This window comes from Mirounga angustirostris, unplaced genomic scaffold, assembly GCF_029215605.1.
Source record: "Mirounga angustirostris isolate CCGP_5_RB_7025 unplaced genomic scaffold, mMirAng1.0.hap1 SCAF_8, whole genome shotgun sequence".
NCBI classification, from domain to species: domain Eukaryota; kingdom Metazoa; phylum Chordata; class Mammalia; order Carnivora; family Phocidae; genus Mirounga; species Mirounga angustirostris.
The window spans coordinates 745,353-772,932 of NW_026991716.1; the positions used below are offsets into that span (position 1 = coordinate 745,353).

The following is a 27,580-nucleotide window of genomic DNA, read 5'->3' on the forward strand; positions in this document are numbered from 1 at the left end:
ATTGGTACAGAACCTAGACAAGGGCATCATGAAAAAAAATACTACTTAACATCACTAGTGATTATAGACAAAAAAGATTCTTACTGAAAGATCAACAAATGAAACCCAGCATGATGCTAAAAGCACAGTGAGACATGATCAAGTTGGATTTTTTTTTCCCAGGAGGCAAAGTTAGTTTAACTTATGAAAATCAATCAGTGAACCTCACCCTGTAATAGAATAAAGAAGAAAAACCATCAGATCACCTCAAGAAATGCAGAAAAAGCAGTGGACAAAATTTCACACACTTTCATGATAAACACTCTCAGCAAGCCAATAATAGAAAAAAACTTCCTAAACTTGATGGAGGACATGAATAAAATACAGCTAACAACATAATTATTGGTAAAAGTCTGAATAATTTTCCCTTGAGACCACAAACAAGGCAAGAATATCTGTTCCCAATTCTTATATTTGTTTTTAACCTGGAGTTCATAGGCAGTGCAACAGGGCAAGATAGGGAAATAAAAGGCCTAACAATTGGAGAGGTAGAACTAGAAGTCTTTATTTGTGGATGACATATCATGTACATAGAAAATCCTAAGTAGTCTATTTAAAAGCTACCCAAAACAAACTGTGCATGTAGCACACTCATAGGATACAAGGTCATTATAAAAAAAAAAACCCTCAATTTTATTTTCATGCTATTTATAGTGGCATTTGGATACAATGGCATCCAAAGCCAGGGATGAATTTAACAAAATATGTACAAGATCTATATGATACAAACTTCAAACGCTTCTTAGAGAAATTAAAATGTAAATAATTGGAGATATATACCATGTTCTTAGATCAGAATTCTCAATATTGTCAAGACGACACTTCTCCTCAAATTGGTCTATAAATTCAATGCAATCAAAATGTTAGCAGGCAGGAAACAAACTGAGTGTTGTTGGAGTGGGGGGTGGGGTAGGAGGGATGGGGTGACTGGGTGATAGACACTGGGGAGGGTATGTGCTGTGGTAAGCGCTGTGAATTGTGCAAGACTGTTGAATCTCAGATCTGTACCTCTGAAACAAATAATGCAATCTATGTTAAGAAAAAAAAAAAAAGAAGGTAGCGGGAGGGGAAGAATGAAGCGGGAGAAATCGGAGGGGTAGACGAACCATGAGAGACAATGGACTCTGAAAAACAAACAGGGTTCTAGAGGGGAGGGGGGTGGGAGGATGGGATAGCCTGGTGGTGGGTATTGAGGAGGGCACATTCTGTATGGAGCACTGGGTGTTATGCACAAACAATGAATCATGGAACACTTCATCTAGAACTAATGATGTAATGTATGGGGATTAACATAAGAATAAAAAAAAAAGAAACAAATGTTAGCAGGCTTCTTTGTAGAAATAATACATGGTATTTCATTAAGGTTAAAAACTTTTTTTTACCCTCTTACATCATTTTATGTGTTCAGTACAGTATTGTTAAATATAAGCACAGTTTTGTACAGAGGATCTCTAGAATTTTTGCATTTTTGCTTCTTGCATAACTGAAACTTTTATAGCCATTGAATAGCAACACCAAATTTTCCCAACCCCCCAGACCCTGGCAATCACCATTCTACTTTCTGCTTCAATAAGTTTGACTATTTTAGATACCTTATATAATAAATGTAATCATGCAGTATTTGTCCTTCTGTGACTGGCTTATTTCACTTAGCATAATGTCCTCAAGTTTCATCTATGTTTTACCATATGACAGAATTTAAAAAATTTTTAACATGGAATAATATTTAATTGTGTGTATATATATATACCATAGTTTATTTATCCATTCATCTGTTGATGGACATTTAATTTGTTTCCACATATTCAGTAATTGTGATTAATGCTACAATGAATTGGGGAGGCAAATATCTGTTCAAGATCCTGTTTTCAAGTCTTTTACATAAATATCCAGAAGTGGAATTTGTGGATCATGTCACAGTTCTAATTTTTAATTTTTTGATAAACCTCCATACTGTTTTCCACAGTGGCTGCACCACTTTACATTCCTACTAACAGTGCGTATGGGTTTTATTTTCTCTATGTCCTCACCAACACTTGTTATATTGTTTTTTTTTCCACAGTTGAAATTAATTTTAATAAGATAGTCTATTTAGCCAAGTACATCCCAAATCCTATCATTTACTCATGTAATTGTTATGAAAATTGAAATTGTTAACAATTCTTTTCTTGGTACTAAGCCTTTGCTCTACACTCAGTGTGGATTAAGGACATTTCTTTCTTTCTTTCTTTCTTTTACTTAATTTATTTTATTATGTTATCTTAGTCACCATAGAGTACATCATTAGTTTTTGATGTAGTGTTCCATGATTCATTGTTTTTGTATAACACCCAGTGCTCCATGCAATACGTGTCCTCCTTAATATCCATCACTGGGCTAACCAATCCCTCCACAACCCTTCCCGTCTAAAACCCTCAGTTTGTTTCTCAGAGTCCATAGACTCTCATGGTTCATCTCCCCCTCCGATTTCTCCCCTTCATTTTCCCCTTCCTTCTCCTAAAGTCCTCCCATCTGTGGAGGACATGTGTGGAGGACATTCTTCTCCCTACATCTGTGTCTTTTGGGGTAAATACCCAGTAGTGCAATTGCTGGGTCATAAGGTAGCTCTATTTTTAATTTTCTGAGGAACCTCCACACTGTTTTCCAAAGTGGCTGTTCCAACTTGCATTCCCACCAACAGTGTAAGAGGGTTCCCCTTTCTCCACAACCTCTCTAACATTTGTTGTTTCTTGCCTTGTCCATTTTTGCCATTCTAACGGGTGTAAGGTGGTATCTCAATGTGGTTTTGATTTTAATTTCCCTGATGGCTAAGGATGATGAACATTTTTTCATGTTCTGTTAGCCATTTGTATGTCTTCTTTGGAGAACTGTCTGTTCATGTCTTCTGCCCATTTTTTGACTTGATTGTTTTTAGGATGTTGAGTTTGAGAAGTTCTTTCTAGAACTTGGATATCAGCCCTTTATCTGTAGTGTTATTTGCAAATATCTTCTCCCATTCTGTGGACTGCCTTGTTGTTTTGTTGACTGTTTCCTTTGCTGTGCAGAAGCTTTTTATCTTGATGAAGTCCCAAAAGTTCATTTTCACTTTGGTTTCACTTACCTTTGGAGATGCATCTTGAAAGAAGTTGCTGTGGCCAATGTCAAACAGGTTACTGCCTATGTTCTGCTCTAGGATTTTGATGGATTTCTCTCTCACATCGAGGTCTTTCATCCATTTTGAGTTTACCTTTCTGTATGGTGTAAGAGAATGGTCAAGTTTCATTCTTCTCTATATAGCTGTCCAATTTTCCAAGCACCATTTACTGATGAGACTTTTTTTCGTTGCATATTTTTTTCCTGATTTGTCAAAGATAAGTGGACCATAGAGTTGAGGGTCTGTATCTGGGCTCTCTATTCTGTTCCATTGGTCTATATGTCTGTTTTTGTGCCAGTGCCATGCTGTCTCGGCGATCACGGCTTTGTAATATAGCCTGAAATCGGGCAGTGTGATGGCCCCAGCTTTGTTTTTTCTTTTTCAACATTTCCTTGGTGATTCAGGGTCCTTTCTGATTTCATACAAATTTTAGGATTGTTTGTTCCAGCACTTTGAAAAATGTCATTGGAATTTTGATAGGGATGGCGTTGAAGGTATGGATTGCTCTGGGCAGCATAAACATTTTAACAATGTTTATTCTTCCAATCCATGAGCATGGAATATTTTTCCATCTTTTTGTGTCTTCTTCAATTTCTTTCATGAGTGTTCTGTAGTTTCTAGAGTATAGATCCTTTACCTCTTTGGTTAGGTTTATTCCAAGGTATCTTATGGTTTTTGGTGCTATTGTAAATGGAATCATTTCTCTAATTTCTCTTTCTACAGTTGCATTGTTAGTGTATAAGGAAGCAACTGATTTCTGTGCATTGATTTTGTATCCTGCCACATTACTGAATTGCTGTATGAGTTCTAGTAATTAGGGGGTGGAGTCTTTGGGGTTTTCCACATGAAGTATCATGTCGTCTGTGAAGAGAGAGAGTTTGACTTCTTCTTTGTCAATTTGAATACATTTTATTTCTTTTTGTTGTCTAATTGCCGTTGCTAGGACTTCTAGTACTATGTTCAACAATAGTGGCAAGAGTGGGCATCCTTGATGTGTTCCTCCTCTTAAGGGAGAGGGTCTCAGCTTCTCCCCATTGAGGATGTTATTTGCTGTGGGTTTTTCATAGATGGATTTTATGAACTTGAGGAATGTTCCCTCTATCCCTATATTCTGAAGAGTTTTAATCAGGGAAGGATACTGTATTTTCTCAAGTGCTTTTTCTGCATCGATTGAGAGGACCATATGGTTCTTCTCTCTCCTTTTATTAATGTGTTCTATCACTTTGATTGATTTGCGAATGTTGAACCACCCTTGCATCCTGGGGATAAAGCCCACTTGTTTGAGGTGGATGATCCTTTTAATGTATTGTTGGATCCTATTAGCTAGGATCTTGTTGAGAATCTTGGCATCCATATTCCTCAGGGCTATCAGTCTGAAAATTCTCCTTTTTGATGGGGTCTTTGCCTGGTTTGGGGATTAAGGTAATGCTGGCCTCATAGAATGAGTCTGGAAACTTTCCTTCTGTTTCTATTTTTTGAAACAGCTTCAGTAGAATAGGTATTCTTCTTTGAATGTTTAGTAGAAACCCCAGGGAATCCATGAGGCCCTGGACTCTTGTTTTTTGGGAGGTTTTTGATCACTGCCTCAATCTTCTTACTGGTTATTGGTATATTCAGGTTGTCAGTTTCTTCCTGTTTCAGTCTTAGGAGTTTCCAGGTTTCCAGGAAGGCATCCATTTCTTCCAGGTCGCTTAATTTATTGGCATAGAGTTGTTGGGAATAATTTCTAATAATTGTTTCTATTCCCTTGGTGTTACTCATGATCTCTCCCCTTTCATTCATAATTTTATTAATTTGGGTACTTTCTCTTTTCTTTTGGATAAATCTAGCCAGTGGTTTATCAATCTTATTAATTCTTTCAAAGAACCAGCTTCTAGTTTCGTTGATCTGATCTACTGTGTTTCTGGTTTCTAATTTATTGTTCTCTGCTCTAAACTTAATTATTTCTCTTCTAATGCATAGCTTAGGCCTCATTTGTTGCTTTTTCTCCAGTTCTTTAAGGTGTAGAGTTAGTTGGTGAACTTGGGATTTTTCTATTTTTTTGAGTGAGGCTTGGATGGCTACGTATTTCCCCTTTAGGACTGCCTTTGCAGTATCCCGTAGGGTTTGGACTGATGTGTTTTCATTCTCATTTGTTTCCATGAATTGTTTAAGTTCTTCTTTGAGTTCCTGGTTGACCCAAACATTCTTGAGCAGAGTGGTTTTTAGCTTCCAAGTGTTTGAATTTCTGCCAAATTTTTTCTTGTGATTGAGTTCCAGTTTCAAAGCATTATGGTCTGAGAATATGCAGGGAATAATCTCACACTTTTTGTATCAGTTGCGACCTGCTTTGTGACCCTGTATGTGGTCTATTCTGGAGAAAGTTCTGTGTGTGCTCAAGAAGAATGAGTATTCTGTTGTTTTAGGGTGGAACATTCTGTATATATGTATGAGGTCCATCTGGTCCACTGTGTAATTCAAAGCTCTTGTTTCTTTGTTGACTTTCTGCTTAGGTGATCTGTCTATTGCTGAGAGAGGAGTATTGAGGTCTCCTACAATTAACGTATTATTATCAATATGACTCTTTATTTTGGTTAACAGTTGGCTGATGTAGTTGGCTGCTCCCATGTTGGGGGTATAGATATTTACAAATGTTAGATCTTCCCGTTGGATATACCCTTTAAGAATGATATATTGTCCTTCTGTGTCTCTAACTACAGTCTTTAGCTAAAAATCTAATTTGTCTGATATAAGAATTGTTACCCCAGCTCTTTTTGAGGTCCGTTGGCATGGAAGATGAATCTCCAACATCCCTTCACTTTCAGTCTGGATGTATCTTTAGGTTCAAAATGAGTCTCTTGTAGACAGCATATGGATGGGATGGGTCCTGTCTTTTTATCCAATCAGCAACCCTGTGCCATTTCATGGGAGCATTTATGCCATTCACTTTGAGAGTTATTACTGGAAGATATGAATTTATTATTATCATGTTGTCTGTGAAGTCCTTGTTTCTATAGATTGTCTCGGTAAATTTCTGTTCTATATCGCTCTTGGGGTCTTTCTCCTTTTATAGAACCCCTCTTAATATTTCTTGCAGGGCCAGCTTAGTGGTCACATATTCTTTCAGTTTCTGCAAGTCCTGGAAGCTCTTCATCTCTCCATCCATTCTAAATGATGACCTTGCCAGATAAAGTAGTCGTGGCTGCATGTTTGTCTCATTTAGTATCCTGAATATGTCTTGCCAGCCCTTTCTGGCTTGCCAGGTCTCTGTGAATAGGTCTGATGTTATTCTGATGTTCCTTCCCCTGTACATAGGGAATCTCTTCCCCCAACTGCCCTTAAGGTGGTTTCCTTGGTTCTAAGATTTGCAAATTTACTATTACATGCCGGGGCGTTGGCCTGTTTTTTTTTTAATGTAATTTACTTTTATTATGTTATGTCAGTCTGTTTTCCTTGATCTTGGGAGGGGTCCTTTCTGCCTCTAGGACATGAATGTTTGTTTCATTCCCCAGATTAGGGAAGTTCTCAGCCACGATTTGTTCAAATATATCTTCTAGTCTTCTCTCTCCACCCCCTCAGGGATCCCAATAATCCTGACATTGGAACGTTTTGTGGCATCACTTATTTCTCTAATTCTGTTTTCATGGATTCTGAGCTGTTTCTCCCAGGCGTCCTCTTTTTCCTTCTTTTCTATCAATTGGTCTTCTAGATCATTAATTCGTTGTTCTGCCTCATTTACCCTACCTGTTAGAGTATCTAGGTTAGATTGGATCTCACTGATAGCATTTTTAAGTTCTGCCAGTTCAGCTTTCATTTCTGCCCTTAGAGAATCGATGTTGCTATTAATCAGTTTCTCCCTTCTAGCTATCATCTTCATAACTGTACCCTGAAGTCCATTTCCGACATCTTGGTTATAGCTGTATCCATTTGTAAATCTGTGGAAGAAGTCACAATCTCTGAGTCTTTCCTATTTGGGGGGTTCCTCCTCCTAGTCATCGTTGAGGGAGTGTATAGAGTCTAAATTATTGACCACAACCCAAGCAAGATGTACCTGTTTTCTAGGGACCTTAGGGTTGTCAGCCTCTTGTTCTCCCAGCCTGTCTTCTAGGGGAGGGGCCTGCCATGCTGTTACTCAGGCAACCCTGTTTTGGCAGAGTTGTCCTGCCCCCTATGGGGTGGGGATGGGCTCAGTGAAAACCAGTTTTGGGGGGCTTTTGCTTTCTGGCAGCTTTCCCTGGCAGCTTTCTGAGAGTCAGAGCAGAAGAGACCATTTCCAACCCTCTGCCTCAGAGCAGAGAGACCGCAGTCTGTTCTTCAGTGAGCTCTCCAGGCCACACTATCTCCGTTTCTGTCTGTGCTGCTATAAAGTGCAGTGTCCTGGGTTGTGCTCCCCTCAGCAGGGCTCCCAGTCCTTGCCTCCAGGTCAGGGCACAGGGGCACATTCTGCCCTTTTTGTTTCTAAAACCACCAGCCACCCCCAGTTCCCATGTGTGGCCCAGTGCTCCAGGGTTCAGTCCAGGGTGCTGCCCTAAAGTCCTTTCCCCACCACTACCAGTCTGCAAGTCTGTGGCCTGTCCCCAGTGCAGGAGGCTTTCACTTACGGGTGGTGCAATGTCCCCACAGCTCCCTCCCCCTTCCGTTTATCTTCCTCTATCTGCCCGCGGAATTACGGCTCCCTGCTTCATGCCTTGAAACCAACTGCCTGCAATATTCTGTTTATAGAGATCCAGATACATCTTCTTACATCTCAGGCTGATTTCATGGGTGTTCAGAGTGGTCTGGTAGATATCCAACTCAATTCAGGGGACTGGTTGGAATAGGGTCCCCTACTCCTCCATCATCTTTTCCTCTCCCCTTTATATTCTGTTGTTCTGTTTTCTTTTGATAATGACTATCCTGACAGATATGAAGTAATATATTATTATGTTTTTGTTTTGCATTCCCTTGATGGTTAGTGAATTTGAGCATCATTTTATATACCTGTTTGCCTATTGTATGTACTTTTTGGAGACAGTCTATTCAACAAAGTGAATAGGCAGCCTACTGAATGAGAGAAAATATTTGTAAACTGTATATCTGATAAGAGGTTTATCTTGAAAATGTGTAAAAACTCCTCAATAGTCAGAAAAACCCCTCTATTAAAAAATGGACAGAGGACTTTAAAACTTATTCTTTGAAAGACATCATTAAAAAATAAAAGTCCTTCTCTTTTCTTTTTGATGAGTCTGGCTAGGGATTTATCAATTTTATTAGTTCTTTCAACAAATGAGCTCTTAGTTTCATTAATTTGTTTTCATTCATTTGTTTTTTATTTCTATATCAATTATTTCTGATCCACACCTAATATCATCTCCAAAGGGAAAAACTGAGAGTCTTTCCTTGTCGAGAACAAGACAAGGATTTCCACTCTCACCATGACTATTTAATATAGAACTGTTCTGGATTCTATCTCAAATGTTGAATTGCATTAACAAATATTGATTGGAAATTTATTATACAAAAATTACACCAGGCATCCTGGGAATACATTTAGTAACCTAAAAAATAAAGTCTCTAGATCAAAGTTTATCTATAAAGTCCTACAACAGCATCTATTTATCACTGAAAATCTCACTGTATCTCTCTTTGGTACTCTACTTACAGGTACCAAAAAATTTTAGGAAAATGTGATTTGGATTTGAAAGGAATCACCTAGTAACAGTCTTGATCAAGATAGAAGAATGGTAACATAAGGTCCCTATTTGGATGGCTTATGTGGGAGGGTATTGCGATTCGGTGACTTGAAATTTGCTCAGGATGGCTTGGGGTGGAAATGGCATTTCGGACAGTGCAGGTCTGGCTTTCACAGCACTTGACTTACAATTTATTTGTTTTTCATGGAAGCCATTATAATTCTATGTAGATACTGTTTAGGATAAATAATAGAAATTTATTTACTCACTCATGGTTAATCATGTTATCTAACCAAGTAGGGTAACAATTAGTTTTAAAATATAAAACTAAAGTTATAATAGCATTTTTACCATACTTTGAATAATTTCTATGGAAAAGCATTTAAAGAGCTCTTTCTTGAGTACAAAAGTTCTAAAAATGGGTAGATGGCAGAATAATTTTGAGAAATTATTTTGTGTTTCTTTTCTGTGTTTTTTCCTTCTCCACATCTCAAACTCAGAGTTGAACACTTGGTATTTCTTTGCCTCAGAATTTTATATAGGTATAAAGCACAAGCTGAAAAGCTGCTTGCTGAGAGACCTATCTCAGCTGTTGTGGGTGTGTGTGTGTGTGTATCCCTAAAGTCACTGAAAAAGTTGTAAAGTCTGACTTAAAAGCAGCAGAGCATCCAGATATGAAGGGAAAATGTAGGTATGGACAAAGGGTGCTCAATGGCAATGAGTATAACCTAATAATATACTACAAGAGAGGCCCCAAATGCTTTATTGCAAGAGAAGACTCTAGGACTTTGGTGGAACTCTGGAAGTCTGAGAAAAGCCTTAACTAATAATGTCTGAAATTGAGTTTCCCATTGGGATTCAATTAAATTAAAAACAAATGTTATTACATGCATTAGTTTATACACTAATTCAGTAATTTTCATGTTCAGTGATTTTACACAAAATTGTATTAAGTAAAAATCATTAATTCAACAGCTAAAAATAATAATAATAATAATAATAATAATAATATAGAACTGTTCATCTTAGCCTCAACAATAAGACAACAAAAAAGAAATAAAAGGCATCCTTGGGGCACCTGGGTGGCTCAGTCGTTAAGCATCTGCCTTCGGCTCAGGTCATGATCCCAGGGTCCTGGGATTGAGCCCCACATCAGGCTCCCTGCTCAGCGGAAAGCCTGCTTCTCCCTCTCCCACTGTCCCTGCTTGTGTTCCCTCTCTCACTGTGTCTCTTTCTGTCAAATAAATAAATAAAAATCTTTAATAAAAAAAGATTAAAAAACAAAGAAATAAAAGGCATCCAAATCAGCAAGAAGAAGTCAAACTTTCATTATTTGCAGATGACAAGCTACTCTATGTAGAAAACCCAAAAGACTCTACAAAAAATTGCTCGAACTAATATATGAATTCAGCAAAGTTGCAGGATATAAAATCAATGTGCTGAAATCTGTTGCAGTTCCATACACCAACAACAAAGAAGCAGAAAAGGAAATTGAGGAATTAATCCCATTTGCAATTGCATCAAAAATGGTAACATACATAGGAATAAACTTATCTAAAGAGATAAAAGATCTGTACTCTGAAAATTATAGAACATTTATGAAAGAAACTGAGGAGGACACAAAGATATAGAAAAACATTCCATGCTCATGGATTGGAAGAACAAACATGGTTAAAATGTCTATACTACCCAAAGCAATCTACACATTTAATGCAATCTCTATCAAAATACCACCAGCAGTTTTCACAGAACTAGAACAAACGATCCTAAAATTTGTATGGAACCAGAAAAGACCCTGAATAGCCAAAGCAACCTTGAAAAAGAAAAACAAAACTGGAGGCATCACAATTCTGGATTTCAATCTATGTTACACAGCTGTAGAGATCAGGACAGTATAGTACTGGCAAAAAAACAAACATATAGAATAAAGGAACAGAATACACAGCCCAGAAATGGACCCAGAACTCTATGGTCAACTAATCTTCAACAAAGCAGGAAAGAATACCCAATGGAAAAATGACAGTCTCTTCAACAAATGGTGTTTGGAAAACTGGACAGCCACATGCAGAAGAATAAAACTGGACCACTTTCTTACACCATACACAAAGATAAACTCAAAATGGAGCAAAGAACTTAATGTGAAACAGGAATCCATCAAAATCCTAGAGGAGAACACAGGCAGTAACCTCTTTGACCTCAACTGTAGCAACTTCTTACTAGGCAAGGGGAAAAAAGCAAAAATAAACTATTGGGACTTCATCAAAATAAAAAGCTTCTGCACAGCCAAGGAAACAGTCAACAAAACTAAAAGGCAGCCTAGGATATAGGAGAAGGTATTTGCAAACGACATATCTGATAAAGGCTTAGTATCAAAAATCTTTGAAGAACTTATTAAACTCAACTCAAAAAACCCCAAATGATCCAGTCAAGAACAGTCAAGAAATGGGCAGAAGACATGAATAGATACTTTCCCAAAGAAGGCATCCATATTGCTGACAGAAACATGAAAAGATGCTCAATGTCACTTATCATCAGGGAAACATAAATCAAAACCAAGATAATACTACCTCACACCTGTCAGAACAGCTAAAATTAACAGCACAAGAAACAACAGCTTTAACTATACATTTGTCAAAACTCATTGAAATGTACATTTTAAGTGGATGGATTTTATTGTATGTAAAATATACCTTGATAGACTTGAAATAAGAGAGCCATTTGTATGTTGAAAGATTGGAGTGCTACATGAGGTATTCCAAATGGTAAGATTTCCAGGAAGGCAGGAGGAGTCTGTGTTTTCACATTCTGTAAAGTTGTGTGATATGTGAAGTGATCCCATCACATGATTTAATATTAAAATGGTTTTTTAATTATGTAATATTTAATAAAAATTCTGTTACATGAGCCTTGCTTGTGGATAGATTCAAGGACATGGGACTGTACCTTCTATCAGTGTTGTCTAGTGAGATTAAAAGGAAGAAAAGAGAAGAAAACAAAATCTGCAGAGAGGGAATCCAAGCAGAGCAGACTACATAATGGAAATGCACATAGGAGCCTAGGGGAAATCCTGCACATCTATTTTCTTAGTTTTATAATCCATTTAATAAGATCTAGATCAATTACATCTAGATCTTAAAAGAGGTGAAAAACTACAACTAATATCTGAATTACTGATACAAATGTAATGAGTTTCTAAGATACCACTTTATTTGGTATTTATTGGACAAATAAATTGTCCCTAGACCACTGTCCCTATCTATAAGCTGACTAGCTTTGACTGAACATGTCTTCCACTCTGAAGTAGAATATGCAAAGTAGATTTATTTCAAGTGGTGATGGGGGAGAGTGATGTGTGTAATAAATCAGTCAAGTGATTTCAAGAAAAATATCATATATTAATATTATTAATTAATTGAAGAGATCATACATAAGTTTATTTTTATAATATCCTTACTAATGACAAATATTCATATTACATGAAGTTTTAAAAGCAAAATTGACATGTACCAATCAATGATTTTTATCAATAATTTGTTCATACAATTCATTAGAACACCCCTTGGATGAATCATGTTATTTTCAGTGCCTAGTTCTTTCTGCTTCAGGTATTAGATGTTCCAATACTACTTCACCTAATTGTTCCCTTTAAGAATTCTCATTAGCGGGCGCCTGTGTGGCTCAGTTGTTAAGCGTCTGCCTTCGGCTCAGGTCATGATCCCAGAGTCCTGGGATTGAGCCCCGCATTGGGCTCCCTGCTCGGTGGGAAGCCTGCTTCTCCCTCTCCCACTCCCCCTGCTTGTGTTCCCTCTCTCGCTGTATCTCTCTCTTTCAAATAAATAAATAAAATCTTAAAAAAAAAAAGAATTCTCATTAGCTGGCAGTCTATATATCACAATTTTACAAGTTATTCCCACTATATGTACACTTTTAACTGCCTTTAGCAGTTAAAAAAGCAGAAGAAAAAGAGAAGCCTACCTCTACTCTATTACTTGAGAGTCTCTCCCACCCATGATTCATCAACGTTGTTATCCACCACTAAGAGTGATAAATTAAAGGATGTGGACCATATTAAAAATGAAATCTACTCAGCAAAGAGTAATGATGTTTAAAAGTTTTAATGTATCTTCAATATGTCATTAAGTCAATCAAAGAAAATTAAACACATATTCTGCTTGGTTTGGTTTTCTTTAACATTATCACCTTCCTATGGGAATTACAGAATGGTATTGATTTTTCAAGATTTATGGCCAAACTACTGGTTTTGTTTTAAATTTTAAAAAGCTACCCTAAACATCATTATAGTTTTTGGAGGTTGAGAAAAGGGAGGTGGATGGGGGATGGGATAACTGGGTGATGGGCATTGAGGAGGGCACCTACAGTGATGTACACTGGGTGTTATTTGCAACTAATGAATCATTGAACTTATACCAAAACAAATGATGTGCTCTAAAAAGGCTAATTGAATTAAAGAAAAGAAAAAAATATAAAAGAAGGGAAAAGAACAAGAGAAAAGAAAGAAAAGAAATATAATGTGGCCTAATAGATATAGTGCTGCTAATCTGTCTTGTACCAAGTACTCCACAATAATTGAACTGCCTTTCTGAGGACTAAAATAAAAAATGTAGTTTAACATGTGCTGAAAAAATAAATAAATAAAAAGCTACCCTATAACTGGGTGATGGGCAAGAAGGAGGGTACTGATGTAACGAGTACTGGGTGTTATATGAAACTGAAGAATCACTAAATTACCTCTGAAACTAATAATACATTATATGTTAATTAAATTAAATTTAAATTTTATTCATTCATCTGTTGAAGGGCATCTCGGCTCTTTCCACAGTTTGGCTATTGCGGACATTGCTGCTATGGACATTGGGGTTCATATAATAAAGAAGATGTGGTCCATATATACAATGGAATATTACTCAGCCATCAGAAATGATGAACACCCAACTTTTACATCAACATGGATGGGACTGGAGGAGATTATGCTAAGTGAAATAAGTCAAGCAGAGAAAGTCAATTATCATATGGTTTCACTTATTTGTGGAATGTAAGGAATAGCATGGAGGACATTAGGAAAAGGAAGGGGAAAAAGAAGGGGGGGAAATTGGAGGGAGAGATGAACCATGAGAGACTATGGACTCTGAGAAACAAACTGAGGATTTTAGAGGGGAGAGGGTGGGGGATTGGTTAGCCCAGTGATGGGTATTAAGGAGGGCATGTAATGCATGGAGCAGTGGGTGTTATACGAAAACAATGAATCATGGATCACTACATCAAAAACTAATGATGTATTGTATGGTAACTAACATAATATAATAAAATAAAATAAATAAATTTAAATTTAAAAAAAGCTACCCTAATTTTTTAAATTTAAATTCCACTAGCAAGGTATAGTACATCATTACTTTTTGGTATAATGTTCAAAGATTCATTAATTGAGTATATCACCCAGTGTTCATCATATCAAAGCTACCCTAATTTATTAGCACCGTGCCCAGTGAAAAATTAAGTCAAATAAAGATACTTCATTTTTCATCTTGCATTGTCATTTCTTCCATCAGAAAATGAGTTCTGTTTAGATAAAAAAAGTGTTTTATTCATCTATGTTAGCAAAAATGCCAAATCAAGAAGACATTTAGCTAACAACATAAATAAATGAATGAATGAGTAGATGAACACATGGATGGGTGAACAAATGAACCATTTGAACAGGTATTTTCTTTATACTCTTCAATGTAACCATTGTATAGACCCATGGGATAAAACATTGATATAATTTAGTATCTTGAAAAAAATATGCTTCAGCCAAAGAACTGTCATACATCTTTTGACCATTTAGCTAAATCAAATGCCTGTTAATGACCAAAGACTCCATTCATTTATGTCTTTGCTATACTGTTCCCCTTTCTGTAGATATTAATGCTCACTCCATAAATTTGCATATTATCTTTAAAATCCAGTCCCATGGGGGCGCCTGGGTGGCTCAGTTGGTTGAGCGACTGCCTTCGGCTCGGGTCATGATCCTGGAGACCCAGGATCGAGTCCCACATTGGGCTCCCTGCTCGGCGGGGGGTCTGCTTCTCCCTCTGACCCTCTTCCCTCTCTTGCTATCTGTCTCTCATTCTCTCTCTCTCAAATAAATAAATAAAATCTTTAACAAAAAAATAAAATAAAATCCAGTCCCATGGATGGAACTGGAGGGAATTATGCTAAGTGAAGTAAGTCAAGCAGAGAAAGACAATTATCATATGGTTTTACTCATATGTGGAACATAAGCACTAGCACAGAGGACCATAGGGGAAGGGAGGGAAGAATTCAGAAAGGGAGATGATCCATGAGAGACTATGGACCCTGGGGAAAAAAAATGAGGGCTTCAGAGGGGAGGGGGTAACAGGGTAATGGGTATTAAGGAGGGCACATGTTGTGATGACCACTGGGTGTTATACATAACTAATGAATCACTGAACACTACATCAAAAACTAATGATGTACTATACCGTGGCTAACTGAACATAATAAAAAATTTTTTTTATTAAAAAAAACCAAGTCTCTAATTTCTATAGACACTAAATATGGAATTATTAAAGATTAAAAGTGGTACAAATAAAAAAAGTTATCTTTAGGTAATATTTTCAGAATAAGCCAATAAAAATAACCAAATTTAGGGCTGAACTTTCCTCATATGCTTCTGGGTTGTAGACCAACATAAATATCAAAGAAGCAGGGAAACCACCCTCCAAGATGGACAAGACTCTGAACAAAAATAGCAGGACAAAAATTGTAATCTCTTTGTCACATCTCCCTTCCCCACCCAACGAGTCTCCTTACTGCCCCTCTTACATCTTTGTTTCTCAGAGTGTAGATTAGAGGGTTGAGACTAGGGGTGACAACAGTATAAAAGAGGGCAATGAACTTGCCTTGATCTTGAGACTTTCCTGATGGTGGCTGCAGATATACGCAGATGACTGGAATGAAAAAGAGGGACACAACCATAAGATGGGCTCCACATGTCCCAAAGGCTCTCTGAAGTCCTGTGGTTGACTTCATCCTCAGCACAGCCCGGGCAACGGCACCATATGAGCTGAGAATGAGGATGAGTGGTATGAGAACAAAAATGGAGCTCATGATCAGGAGGGTCAGCTCATTAACACTGGTATCAACACACGATAACCGCAGCAGTGCTGGAACTTCACAGAAGAAATGGTCCATTTGGTGATGTCCGCATAGGGGTACCCAGAAGGTAAAGGAAGAATGAAGTGCTGAGGTGGTAAAGCCACTGACCCAGGAAGCCGCAGCCAACAGGTGGCAGAAACGAGGGTTCATGAGGACAGCATAATGCAAGGGTCTACAGACAGCTGCATAACGGTCGTAGGACATCACCACCAGGAGGACACACTCTGTGGTTCCCAGTGCAAGGGAAAAGTAAAGTTGAATCATGCAACCGATGTAAGAAATGGTCTTTTCTGGGCCCCAGAGGTTGACCAGCAACTGAGGGATGGAGCTGGTAGTGTAGCAGAGATCCAGAAAAGAGAGGTTTGAGAGGAAGAAGTACATGGGAGTGTGGAGATGGGCGTCCAGGTACGACAAGATCATGATAAACAGGTTGCCTATCAATGTCATCAAGTAGAATATCAAGATAACCACAAAGAGAACTACTTCCAGATGAGGCCAATTGGAAAAACCCAGTAGAACAAAGTAGCCTTCAGAATTTGTGTTTTTTTCCCTCATTATCCTTTTTTCCTGTATCTGAAGGAAAAGTCATGAACTCAAAGGCTGCCCACTCATCATCGATCCCCTACCCGCAGACTGGCAAAAACCTGTGACATTTCCGAATACTGCTCTTATGACAGGAACATTTTTATAGTTTTATTTTTAGGTTTCATTCAGATATTTTTCCTGTTGTGGGTAAAATCAACAACTTTTCAAGAGAATGAGTTCTTTTCATGCATCCCTAGGTTAGTATTTGCATAGATAAAAATTAAAGATTACATTCCATAGCCAGAAGACAATTTTCATGAAAAATAATATTTTTAATTTTTGCAAAAAGAATCCCTTCTAATTTATTCATTTTTTATGTATTTCAGGGTTACTTTCAGTTTTGTGGTTACAGAGAAAGATTCATCTCTAGTCTTAATAATCTTATATATAAATGAGAATTTACCATGAGATGAAAAACAACCCGGTAACACTGTTAAAAAGTCAATGTTGGGTGAAAAAAAAAAAAAAAACTTCAACTGCATTACGATTACAGGAAAAACAAAATATTAAATAAATAAATAAATATTCATTTATTTATGCTAATAGCATATATCTAGACAGAAAATAGTATGCAACTGGAACTATAAGCAAAGGCACATGTGTGTACACATACATTCAAAAATGAGTATTCACACTATGAGCTGAATTAAGGTCTTAATCCTGATTGAAAAGTGAAATAGACTAGAGGATTCCGTGATGGAATGCTTCCAACCATAAATGAGACTAGAACTAATTTTGGATGACCAAAATGAAATTACAGAGTTGAGAAAACTGCAGAGGGAGCAAGAGGAAAGGGGATGGTGTTTGGAGCAGGAAAGAGGACAGGAACCGAAGGTAGTGCTTGGGATTGAAGGTGTGTGAATCCCAGGCTGTGAGGCCTGGACAACAGCATGGAAAGACAGTTTCCACAAAATTTCAGGTGCTTTAGGACAGCAGCTAAGACATTTGAACTCTGAGCCATAATTTACAATTATTGCACATTTTTAGGTTTTCTACGATTTCAAATGGTGACTCTGAATAGAAAATTCAGAGTTTTACTAGACAAAGATAGGTGAATATTGCATAAAATCCAATCAACAATTTATCTTGTGTTTGTTCTTTTGTAAAAAAATAAAGTTAAGCAACTCAACTGTGCATTAATAATTTGGTTTTCACTTGCTTATTTTTTCTTGTACATTACTAGTTTTTCATAGAAAAGATAAACACTTTACTGTATACTTGTTGCTTAAAAAAAGTAATAGCTCACACTTACATGACCCCAAATAGTTTTGCCCAGCCACAACCATCCCTCACTCTCTGATAGAAGACGGCAAAGACAAATTCAGCCAGAACAGACCCACCTGCAGTCTTTTGAGAGACTTTCACTAGCTCAAATATTGTAATCTTGAAAAACATATAAAGGGATGTCTTAGTGGTTGAGTTACAACTGGAAAGATAGGAACATGGAATGTGACCCAAGACTCTAAGACTGACTCTCAAAGATACCTATATACCATTTAATATTATTAGTAAAGTAAGTATCACTAACCTCATGAGGGATGAGGGGGGGAATTCCAAGGGATTTCTTTTTTATTTCCCTAAAATAGGAAGTAATACACCAGACAATATATTAACTCAAATGCTGTGGGTGTTTTCTCTGAGGCAGACAAAATTGTCTTCCCTTACAAAGCTGCTTGAATTCCTTACTGCATTAATTAAAAGAAAGTGGCAGTTATGTGATGTTTTTTTAACTGCTGTACCAGCTGTTGTTCAGCATTCTCCTAGAAGTAAAAAACGATAGGAAATAAGGGGCAAAAAAAATAGAGAATTCATAAAGCAAGAAGTTTGGAGATTTATGGCTTGATTTTCTTCATAGTGGAAAAGAGGGAATGAAGACCCTATCACTCCTGGGTATTTACCCCAAAGACACAGATGTAGTGAAAAGAAGGGCCATGTGGACCCCAATGTTCATAGCAGCAATGTCCACAATAGCCAAACTGTGGAAAGAGCCGAGATGCCCTTCAACAGATGAATGGATAAAGAAGATGTGGTCCCTATATACAATGGGATATTACTCAGCTATCAGAAAGGATGAATACCCAACTTTTACATCAACATGGATGGGACTGGAGGAGATTATGCTAAGTGAAATAAGTCAAGCAGAGAAAGTCAATTATCATATGGTTGCACTTATTTGTGGAACATAAGGAATAGGATGGAGGACATTAGGAGAAGGAAGGGAAAAATAAAGGGGGGGGGAATCGGAGGGAGAGATGAACCATGAGAGACTATGAACTCTGAGAAACAAACCAGGTTTTAGAGGGGAGGGGTGAGGGGGGATTGGTTAGGTCGGTGATGGGTATCAAGAAGGGCACATACTGCATGGAGCACTGGGTGTTATACAAAAACAATGGATCGTGGATCACCACATCAAAAACTAATGATGTATTGTATGGTGACTAACATAACATAATAAAATTTAAAAAAAATTTTTTTAAAAAGGTATATTTTGAACTGTGGAATAAAATCTCTCTCTCTTCCTTAAGACAAACATAATAGGGAAAACGGAAGGCTTAGCAGTGTCTTCTCATCCCAGTGTCACGAACAGACATTCTGCTAATTCCTGTCATATCCATTCCTTTGAACTAAACCTAACTCTTAAGCAGGGCTCTCTCAACCTTTCCATACTGACCTTCCTGTATTTATCCACTCTCCCTGCTGTTCTCTTCCTGGTCTATGCCTTACCATGTACAAACCAACGCAGGCTCTCAGGCTGCCATGCAACCTGAAAATATCAACCTAACTGCCTTCCTGTACCATCTGTGCTAATGGTCAAAATCTATCCATGGAAAGCAGAGTATAAAACAAAAGGTGATTGTCATTATCACAGAAGAGAAAGCTTGGGCTTGTCCAAAAGATGTGCTTTGAACTGAATGCAGGAATTCTTTAGGGCATTTAAGGTATCAGGGGATGGAACACTTATCCCAGAGCAAACAGAGCCTTTGTGGAAACAAAAAGAATAATGTGACTTTCTTTCCTTGACTGGGACCATGGGAAATGAAAATCTCAATATTGTAATGAATGCCCTTCAAGGAGCTGTCCAGGTTAGACAGTATAATGTTCACAAGATAAAACTCGTTTTTTTATTATGTTCAGTTAGAGACAACATATAGTACATCATTAGTTTTTGATGCAGTGTTCAACGATTCATTAGTTGTGTATAACACCCAGTGCTCACTGCAACACGTACCCTCCTTAATACCCATCACCAGGCTACCCCATACCCCCACCCCCTCCCTTCTGTAACCCTCAGTTTGTTTCCTGGGGTCCAGAGTCTCTCATGGTTTGTCTCCCTCTTTGATTCCTTCCCCTTCAGTTTTCCCTCCCTTCCCCTATGGTTCTCCGTGTTATTCCTCACGTTCCACATATGAGTGAAACCATATGATAATTGTCTTTCTCTGCTTGACTTATTTCACTTAGCATAATCCCCTCCACTTCCGTCCGTGTTGATGCAAATGGTGGGTATTCCACCGTTCTGATGGCTGAGTAATATTCCATTGTATATAGGAACCACATCTTCTTTATCCACTCATCTGTGGAAGGACATCTCGGCTCCTTTCACCGTTTGGCTATTGTGGACATTACTGCTATGAACATTGGGGTGCACGTGCTCCTTCTTTTCTCTACATCTGTATCTTTGGGGTAACCTAGTAGTGCAATTGCTGGGACGTAGGATAGCTCTATTTTTATTGCTTTGAGGGACCTCCATACTGTTTTCCAGAGTGGCTGTACCAGCTTGCATTCCCACCAACAGTGTAAGAGGGTTCCCCTTTCTCCACAACCTCACCAACATTTGTTGTTTCCCGTTTTGTTAATTTTTGCCGTTCTACCTGGTGTAAGGTAGTATCTCATTGTGGTTTTCATTTGAATTTCCCTGATGGCTAGTGATGTTGAACATTTTTTATTGTGTCCGTTATCCATTTGAATGACTTTTTTGGAGAAGTGTCTGTTCATGTCTTCTGCCCATTTCTTGACTGGTTTATTTGTTTTTTGGGTGTTGAGTTTGTCAAGTTAAAACTCTTCACTGGTTGAAATGCATTCAACTTGATGTTGCACTTGAACCAAGATGCCACAAAACTTATCACCAACCAACAGGAAAAAAGTTGTTTTGAGTTATACTGTCAATGAAGGGAATGGGTTCCATGGAGTCACCTGATTTTTTCCCCTCCTCCCCATAGGGGTAAAGCCCAAATTTACCAGACAACTGGTTACAAGTAGGGGATTTTCAGGAGTCATGAGCCAGAAAAGCTGGAATACGTTAAAACTAAACTTTTCTTTATTTACCTAGTGCTCTTTGAGAGTCAACCTACACCATTTATGCCTTCCTGATGTCTTTTAAATTCTTTTATAAGTTTATGCCTATAAAAGTTTAGAAAACCTATTTAAAGAGTATTTAGAACCCCAAATCCCCTCCTTCCCTCAGCTCAGTAGATGTCTGCCATATCTATTCTCACCGCAACAGAATTCTGGTGTTTCATTCTCTGGAGAGGTCTCTGAACTGCATGTGGCTAGGCACATACGTTAACTAAACCCTAGGCCTAGCCCTAACCCTAACCCATAACTCCTAATTCCTAACCCCTAATTCAAACCCTAACCTAAACCTAACCATCTGGAGAGTCACTGAGCATAGGAACCAGGCACATACCATCACTCTGACAATAACACTAACCCTTACCATAAGCCTGGTCCTAAACCTAACCCTAACCCTAGATCTGAAGGAAAAAAAGATGTAATAATATTCATATATTAACATATTACTTGGCCACAGAACAGAATGAAATCTTGCCATTTGCAATGACATGGATGGAGCTAAGAGTATAATGTTAAGCGAAATAAGTCAGAGAAAGACAAATACCAAATGATTTCACAGATATGTGAAATTTAAGAAAAAAAAAAAAAACAATGAGCAAATGGAAAAAAAATAGAGAGAGGCAAACCAAGAAACAAACTCTTAACTATAGAGTACAAGTTGGTGGTTACCAGAGCGGGGGGGGTGGGGGGGGATGGGCACATGTTGTGATGAGCACGGCTTGCTGTGTGTAAGTGAAGAATCACTAAATTCTACACCTGAAACTAATACTACACTGTATGTTAAGACTCTGCAATTTATTTTATTTTATTTTATTTTATTTTATTTTATTATGTTATGTTAGTCACCATACAACACACTAGTAATTTTTGATGGAGTGATCCACATTCATTGTTTGTGTATAAAACCCAGTGCTCAATGCAGTACGTGCCCTCCTTAATACCCATCACTGGGATAACCAATCCGCCCAGCCCCATCCCCTCTAAAACCCTCATTTTGTTTCTCAGAGTCCATAGTCTCTCATGGTTCATCTCTCCCTCCAATTTCCCCCCATTCATTTTTCCCTTCCTTCTCCTAATGTCCTCCATGCTATTCCTTATGTTCAACAAATAAGTGAAACCGTATGATAATTAACTTTCTCTGCTTGACTTATTTCACTTAGCATAATCTCTTCCAGTCCCATGCATGTTAATGCAAAAGTTGGATATTCATCCTTTCTGATGGCTGAGTAATATTCCACTGTATATATGGACCACATCTTCTTTATCCACTCATCTTTTGAAGGGCATCTCAGCTCTTTCCAGTTTGACTACTGCGGACATTGCTGCTATGAACATTGGGGTGCATATGGCCCTTCTTTTCACTACATCTGTGTCTTTAGGGTAAATACCCAGGAATGCAATTGCTGGGTCATAGGGTAGCTCTATTTTTAAATTTCTGAGGAACCTCCACACTGTTTTCCAAAGTGGCTGTTCCAACTTGCATTCCCACCGACAGTCTAAGAGGGTTCCCCTTTCTCCACAACCTCTCCAACATTTGTTGCTTCTTACCTTGTCAGTTTTTGCCATTCTAACTGGTGTAAGATGGTATCTCAATGTGGTTTTGATTTGAATTTCCCTGATGGCTAATGATGATGCACATTTTTTCATGTTTCTGTTAGCCATTTGTATGTCTTCTTTGGAGAAGTTTCTGTTCATGTCTTCTGCCCATTCTTTGACTTGATTATTTGTTTTTTGGGTGTTGAGTTTGAGAATTTCTTTATAGGTCTTGGATATCAGCCCTCTCTGTCTGTAGTGTCATTTGCAAATATCTTCTCCCATTCTGTGGGTTGCCTCTTTGCTTTATTGACTATTTCCTTTGCTGTGCAGAAGATTTTTATCTTGATGAAGTCCCAAAAGTTCATTTTTGCTTTTGTTTCCCTTGCATTTGGAGATGTGTCTCTAAAGAAGTTGCTGTGGTGGTGGGACAGGGGAAAAGATAGCTGAGGAGTATGGGACCCTATACCAACCAGTAACTGCAATTGAGTTGGGTATCTACCATAGCACTCTGACCACCCACAAAATCTGCCTGAGATGTAAGAAGATAGATCTGGATCTCTACAGAATATCACAGGCATTTGGTTTTGAGGTACGAAGGGGGAGCCATGATTCTCCGGGTAGATATTGGAGGATAAACAGAAGGGGTGGGAGCCGTCAGGATCATGGACCACCAGTGAGCGATAGCCTCCCATGCTGGGGGCGGGGCACAGACTCATAGACAGGTAGTGATGGGGAAAGGACTTTTAGGGAAGCCCTCGGACAGAAACCCAGAGTGGCAGGGCCATGCATGCAAACTGGGGGTGGCTGGCGGTTTTAGAACCACAAAGGGCAGAGACCTGACCTGATGTGGAGAGGACTGGGAGCATTGATGAGGAGGACACAACCCAGGACACTGCAGTTTATAGCAGCAAAGACAGAAACGGAGAATGCAAGTTGGTACAGCCATTTTGGAAAACCAGATATATCTTCTTACATCTCAGGCTGATTTCGTGGGTGTTCAGAGTGGTCTGGTAGATATCCAGCTCAATTCAGGGGACCGGTTGAAATAGGGTCCCCTTCCCCTCCACCATCTTCTTTATCCCTGACTCTGCAATTTAAATAAAAACTTTGAAAATTGAAAAGAATCCAAATATCACTCAAACCTTTTATACTGAACTGTAAGATGATCTTTATCAATTTTTATTATTTCAGAAATCTTCCATTAACAACTTCCCTTGACTTCCCATTAAAATTTCTATTCATGAAGGGATTTCCGTTTCCTAACAACGAATCTTAGTGCTAATGCTTTGGCCTATTTTCTTTCTTTCTTTCTTTTTTTTTATTCTTATGTTAATCCCCATACATTACATCATTAGTTTTAGATGTAGTGTTCCATGATTCATTGTTTGTGCATAACACCCAGTGCTCCATACAGAATGTGCCCTGCTCAATACCCATCACCAGGCTAACCCATCTTCCCACCCCCCTCCCCTCTAGAACCCTCAGTTTGTTTTTCAGAGTCCATTGTCTCTCATGGTTCGTCTACCCCTCCGATTTCCGCCGCTTCATTCTTCCCCTCCTGCTACCTTCTTCTTCTTTTTCTTCTTCTTCTTTTCTTCTTCTTCTTCTTCTTCTTCTTCTTCTTCTTCTTCTTCTTCTTCTTCTTCTTCTTCTTTTTTTTAACATATATTGCATTGTTTCAGAGGTACAGATCTGAGATTCAACAGTCTTGCACAATTCACAGCGCTTACCAGAGCACATACCCTCCCCAGTGTCTATCACCCAGTCACCCCATCCCTCCCACCCCACCCCCCACTCCAGCAACCCTCAGTTTGTTTCCTGAGATTAAGAATTCCTCATATCAGTGAGGTCATATGATACATGTCTTTCTCTCTTTGACTTATTTCGCTCAACATAATACCCTCCAGTTCCATCCACATCGTTGCAAATGGCAAGATCTCATTCCTTTTGATGGCTGCATAATATTCCATTGTATATATATACCACCTCTTCTTTATCCATTCATCTGTCGATGCACATCTTGGCTCTTTCCACAGTTTGGCTATTGTGGACATTGCTGCTATAAACATTGGGGTGCACGTACCCTTTCGGATCCCTACTTTTGTATCTTTGGGGTAAATACCCAGTAGTGCAATTGCTGGATCATAGGGTAGCTCTATTTTCAACTTCTTCAGGAACCTCCATACTGTTTTCCAGAGTGGCTGCACCAGCTTGCATTCCCACCAACAGTGTAGGAGGGTTCCCCTTTCTCTGCATCCCCGCCAACATCTGTCGTTTCCTGACTTGTTAATTTTAGCCATTCTGACTGGTGTGAGGTGGTATCTCATTGAGGTTTTGATTTGGATTTCCCTGATGCCGAGCGATTTTGAGCACTTTTTCATGTGTCCGTTGGCCATTTGGATATCTTCTTTGGAAAAATGTCTGTTCATGTCTTCTGCCCATTTCTTGATTGGATTCTTTGTTCTTTGGGTGTTGAGTTTGATGAGTTCTTTATAGATTTTGGATACTAGCCCTTTATCTGATATGTCATTTGCAAATATCTTCTAACATTCTGTCTGTTGTCTTTTGGTTTTGTTGACTGTTTCCTTTGCTTTGCAAAAGCTTTTTATCTTGATGAAGTCCCAATAGTTCATTTTTGCCCTTGCTTCCCTTGCCTTTGGCGAAGTTTCTAGGAAGAAGTTGCTGCGGCTGAGGTCGAAGAGGTTGCTGCCTGTGTTCTCCTTTAGGATTTTGATGGACTCCTGTCTCACATTGAGGTCTTTCAACCATTTGGAGTCTATTTTTGTGTGTGGTGTAAGGAAATGGTCCAGTTTCATTCTTCTGCATGTGGCTATCCAATTTTCCCAACACCATTTGTTGAAAAGACTGTCTTTGTTCCATTGGACATTCTTTCCTGCTTTGTCAAAGATGAGTTGACCATAGAGTTGAGGGTCCATTTCTGGGCTCTCTGTTCTGTTCCATTGATCTATGTGCCTGTTTTTGTGCCAGTACCATACTGTCTTGATGATGACAGCTTTGTAATAGAGCTGGAAGTCCGGAATTGTGATGCCGCCAGCTTTGCTTTTCTTTTTCAACATTCCTCTGGCTATGCGGGGTCTTTTCTGGTTCCATACAAATTTTAAGATTATTTGTTCCATTTCTTTGAAAAAAGTGGATGGTATTTTGATGGGGATTGCATTGAATGTGTAGATTGCTTTAGGTAGCATTGACATCTTCACAATATTTGTTCTTCCAATCCATGAGCATGGAACGTTTTTCCATTTCTTTGTGTCTTCCTCAATTACTTTCATGGGTATTTTATAGTTTTCTGAGTACAGATCCTTTGCCTCTTTGGTTAGATTTATTCCTAGGTGTCTTATGGTTTTGGGTGCAATTGTAAATGGGATCGACTCCTTAATTTCTCTTTCTTCTGTCTTGTTGTTGGTGTATAGGAATGCCACTGACTTCTGTGCATTGATTTTATATCCTGCCACTTTACTGAATTCCTGTATGAGTTCTAGCAGTTTTGGGGTGGAGTCTTTGGGGTTTTCCACATAAAGTATCATATCATCTGCAAAGAGTGAGAGTTTGACTTCTTCTTTGCCGATTTGGATGCCTTTGATTTCTTTTTGTTGTCTGATTGCTGTGGCTACGACTTCTAATACTATGTTGAATAGCGGTGGTGATAGTGGACAACACTGCCGCATTCCTGACCTTAGGGGGAAAGCTCTCAGTTTTTCCCCATTGAGAATGATATTCGCTGTAGGTTTTTCATAGATGGCTTTTATGATATTGAGGTATGTACCCTCTATGCCTATACTCTGAAGAGTTTTGATTAAGAAAGGATGCTGTACTTTGTCAAAAGCTTTTTCTGCATCTATTGAGAGGATCCTATGATTCTTGTTCTTTCTTTTGTTAATGTATTGTACCACATGGATTGATTTGCGGATGTTGAACCAACCTTGCAGCCCAGGGATAAATCCCACTTGGTCATGGTGAATAATCCTTTTAATGTACTGTTGGATCCTATTGGCTAGTATTTTGGTGAGAATTTTTGCATCCATGTTCATCAGGGATATTGGTCTGTAATTCTCCTTTTTGATGGGGTCTTTGTCTGGTTTGGGGATCAAGGTAATGCTGGCCTCATAAAATGAGATTGGAAGTTTTCCTTCCATTTCTATTTTTTGGAACAGTTTCAGAAGAATAGGTATTAATTCTTCTTGAAATGTTTGGTAGAATTCCCCTGGGAAGCCATCTGGCCCTGGGCTTTTGTTTGTTGGGAGATTTTTGATGACTGCTTCAATTTCCTTAGTGGTTATAGGTCTGTTCAGGTTTTCTATTTCTTCCTGGTTCAGTTTTGGTAGTCGATACATCTCTAGGAATGCATCCATTTCTTCCAGGTTATCTAATTTGCTGGCATAGAGTTGCTCATAATATGTTCTTAGAATTGTTTGTATTTCTTTGGTGTTGGTTGTGATCTCTCCTCTTTCATTCATGATTTTGTTGATTTGGGTCATTTATCTTTTCTTTTTGATAAGTCTGGCCAGGGGGTTATCAATCTTGTTAATTCTTTCAAAGAACCAGCTCCTAGTTTCGTTGATCTGTTCTACTGTTCTTTTAGTTTCTATTTCATTGATTTCTGCTCTGATCTTTATTATTTCTCTTCTCCTGCTGGGTTTAGGCTTTATTTGCTGTTCTCTTTCCAGCTCCTTTAGGTGTAGGGTTAGGTTGTGTACTTGAGACCTTTCTTGTTTCTTGAGAAAGGCTTGTATTGCTATATACTTTCCTCTTAGGACTGCCTTTGCTGCATCCCAAAGATTTTGAAGAGTTGTGTTTTCATTTTCATTGGTTTCCATGTATTTTTTTAATTCTTCTTTAATTTCCTGGTTGACCCATTCATTCTTCAGTAGGATGCTCTTTAGCCTCCATGTATTTGAGTTCTTTCTGACTTTCCTGTTGTGATTGAGTTCTAGTTTCAAAGCATTGTGGTCTGAAAATAGGCAGGGAATGATCCCAATCTTTTGGTACCGGTTGAGACCTGATTTATGACCTAGGATGTGATCAATTCTGGAGAATGTTCCATGGGGACTAGAGAAGAATGTGTATTCCGTTGCTTGGGGACGGAATG

General features: G+C 38.4%; 1 protein-coding gene and 1 long non-coding RNA gene across 2 annotated transcripts in view; both read right to left on the reverse strand.

Annotated features, from left to right (window-relative positions):
* LOC135365512 (uncharacterized) overlaps nt 1-27,580 on the reverse strand; it is a 214,727-nt gene that overhangs the window by 34,181 nt on the left and 152,966 nt on the right. The gene's annotated exons all lie outside the window — the stretch shown is intronic.
* LOC135365472 (olfactory receptor 2J3-like) lies at nt 15,622-16,619 on the reverse strand. Its single transcript, XM_064597013.1, has one exon. The coding sequence runs from the start codon at nt 16,555-16,557 to the stop codon at nt 15,622-15,624; it is 936 nt and encodes a 311-aa protein (XP_064453083.1). The 5' UTR covers nt 16,558-16,619.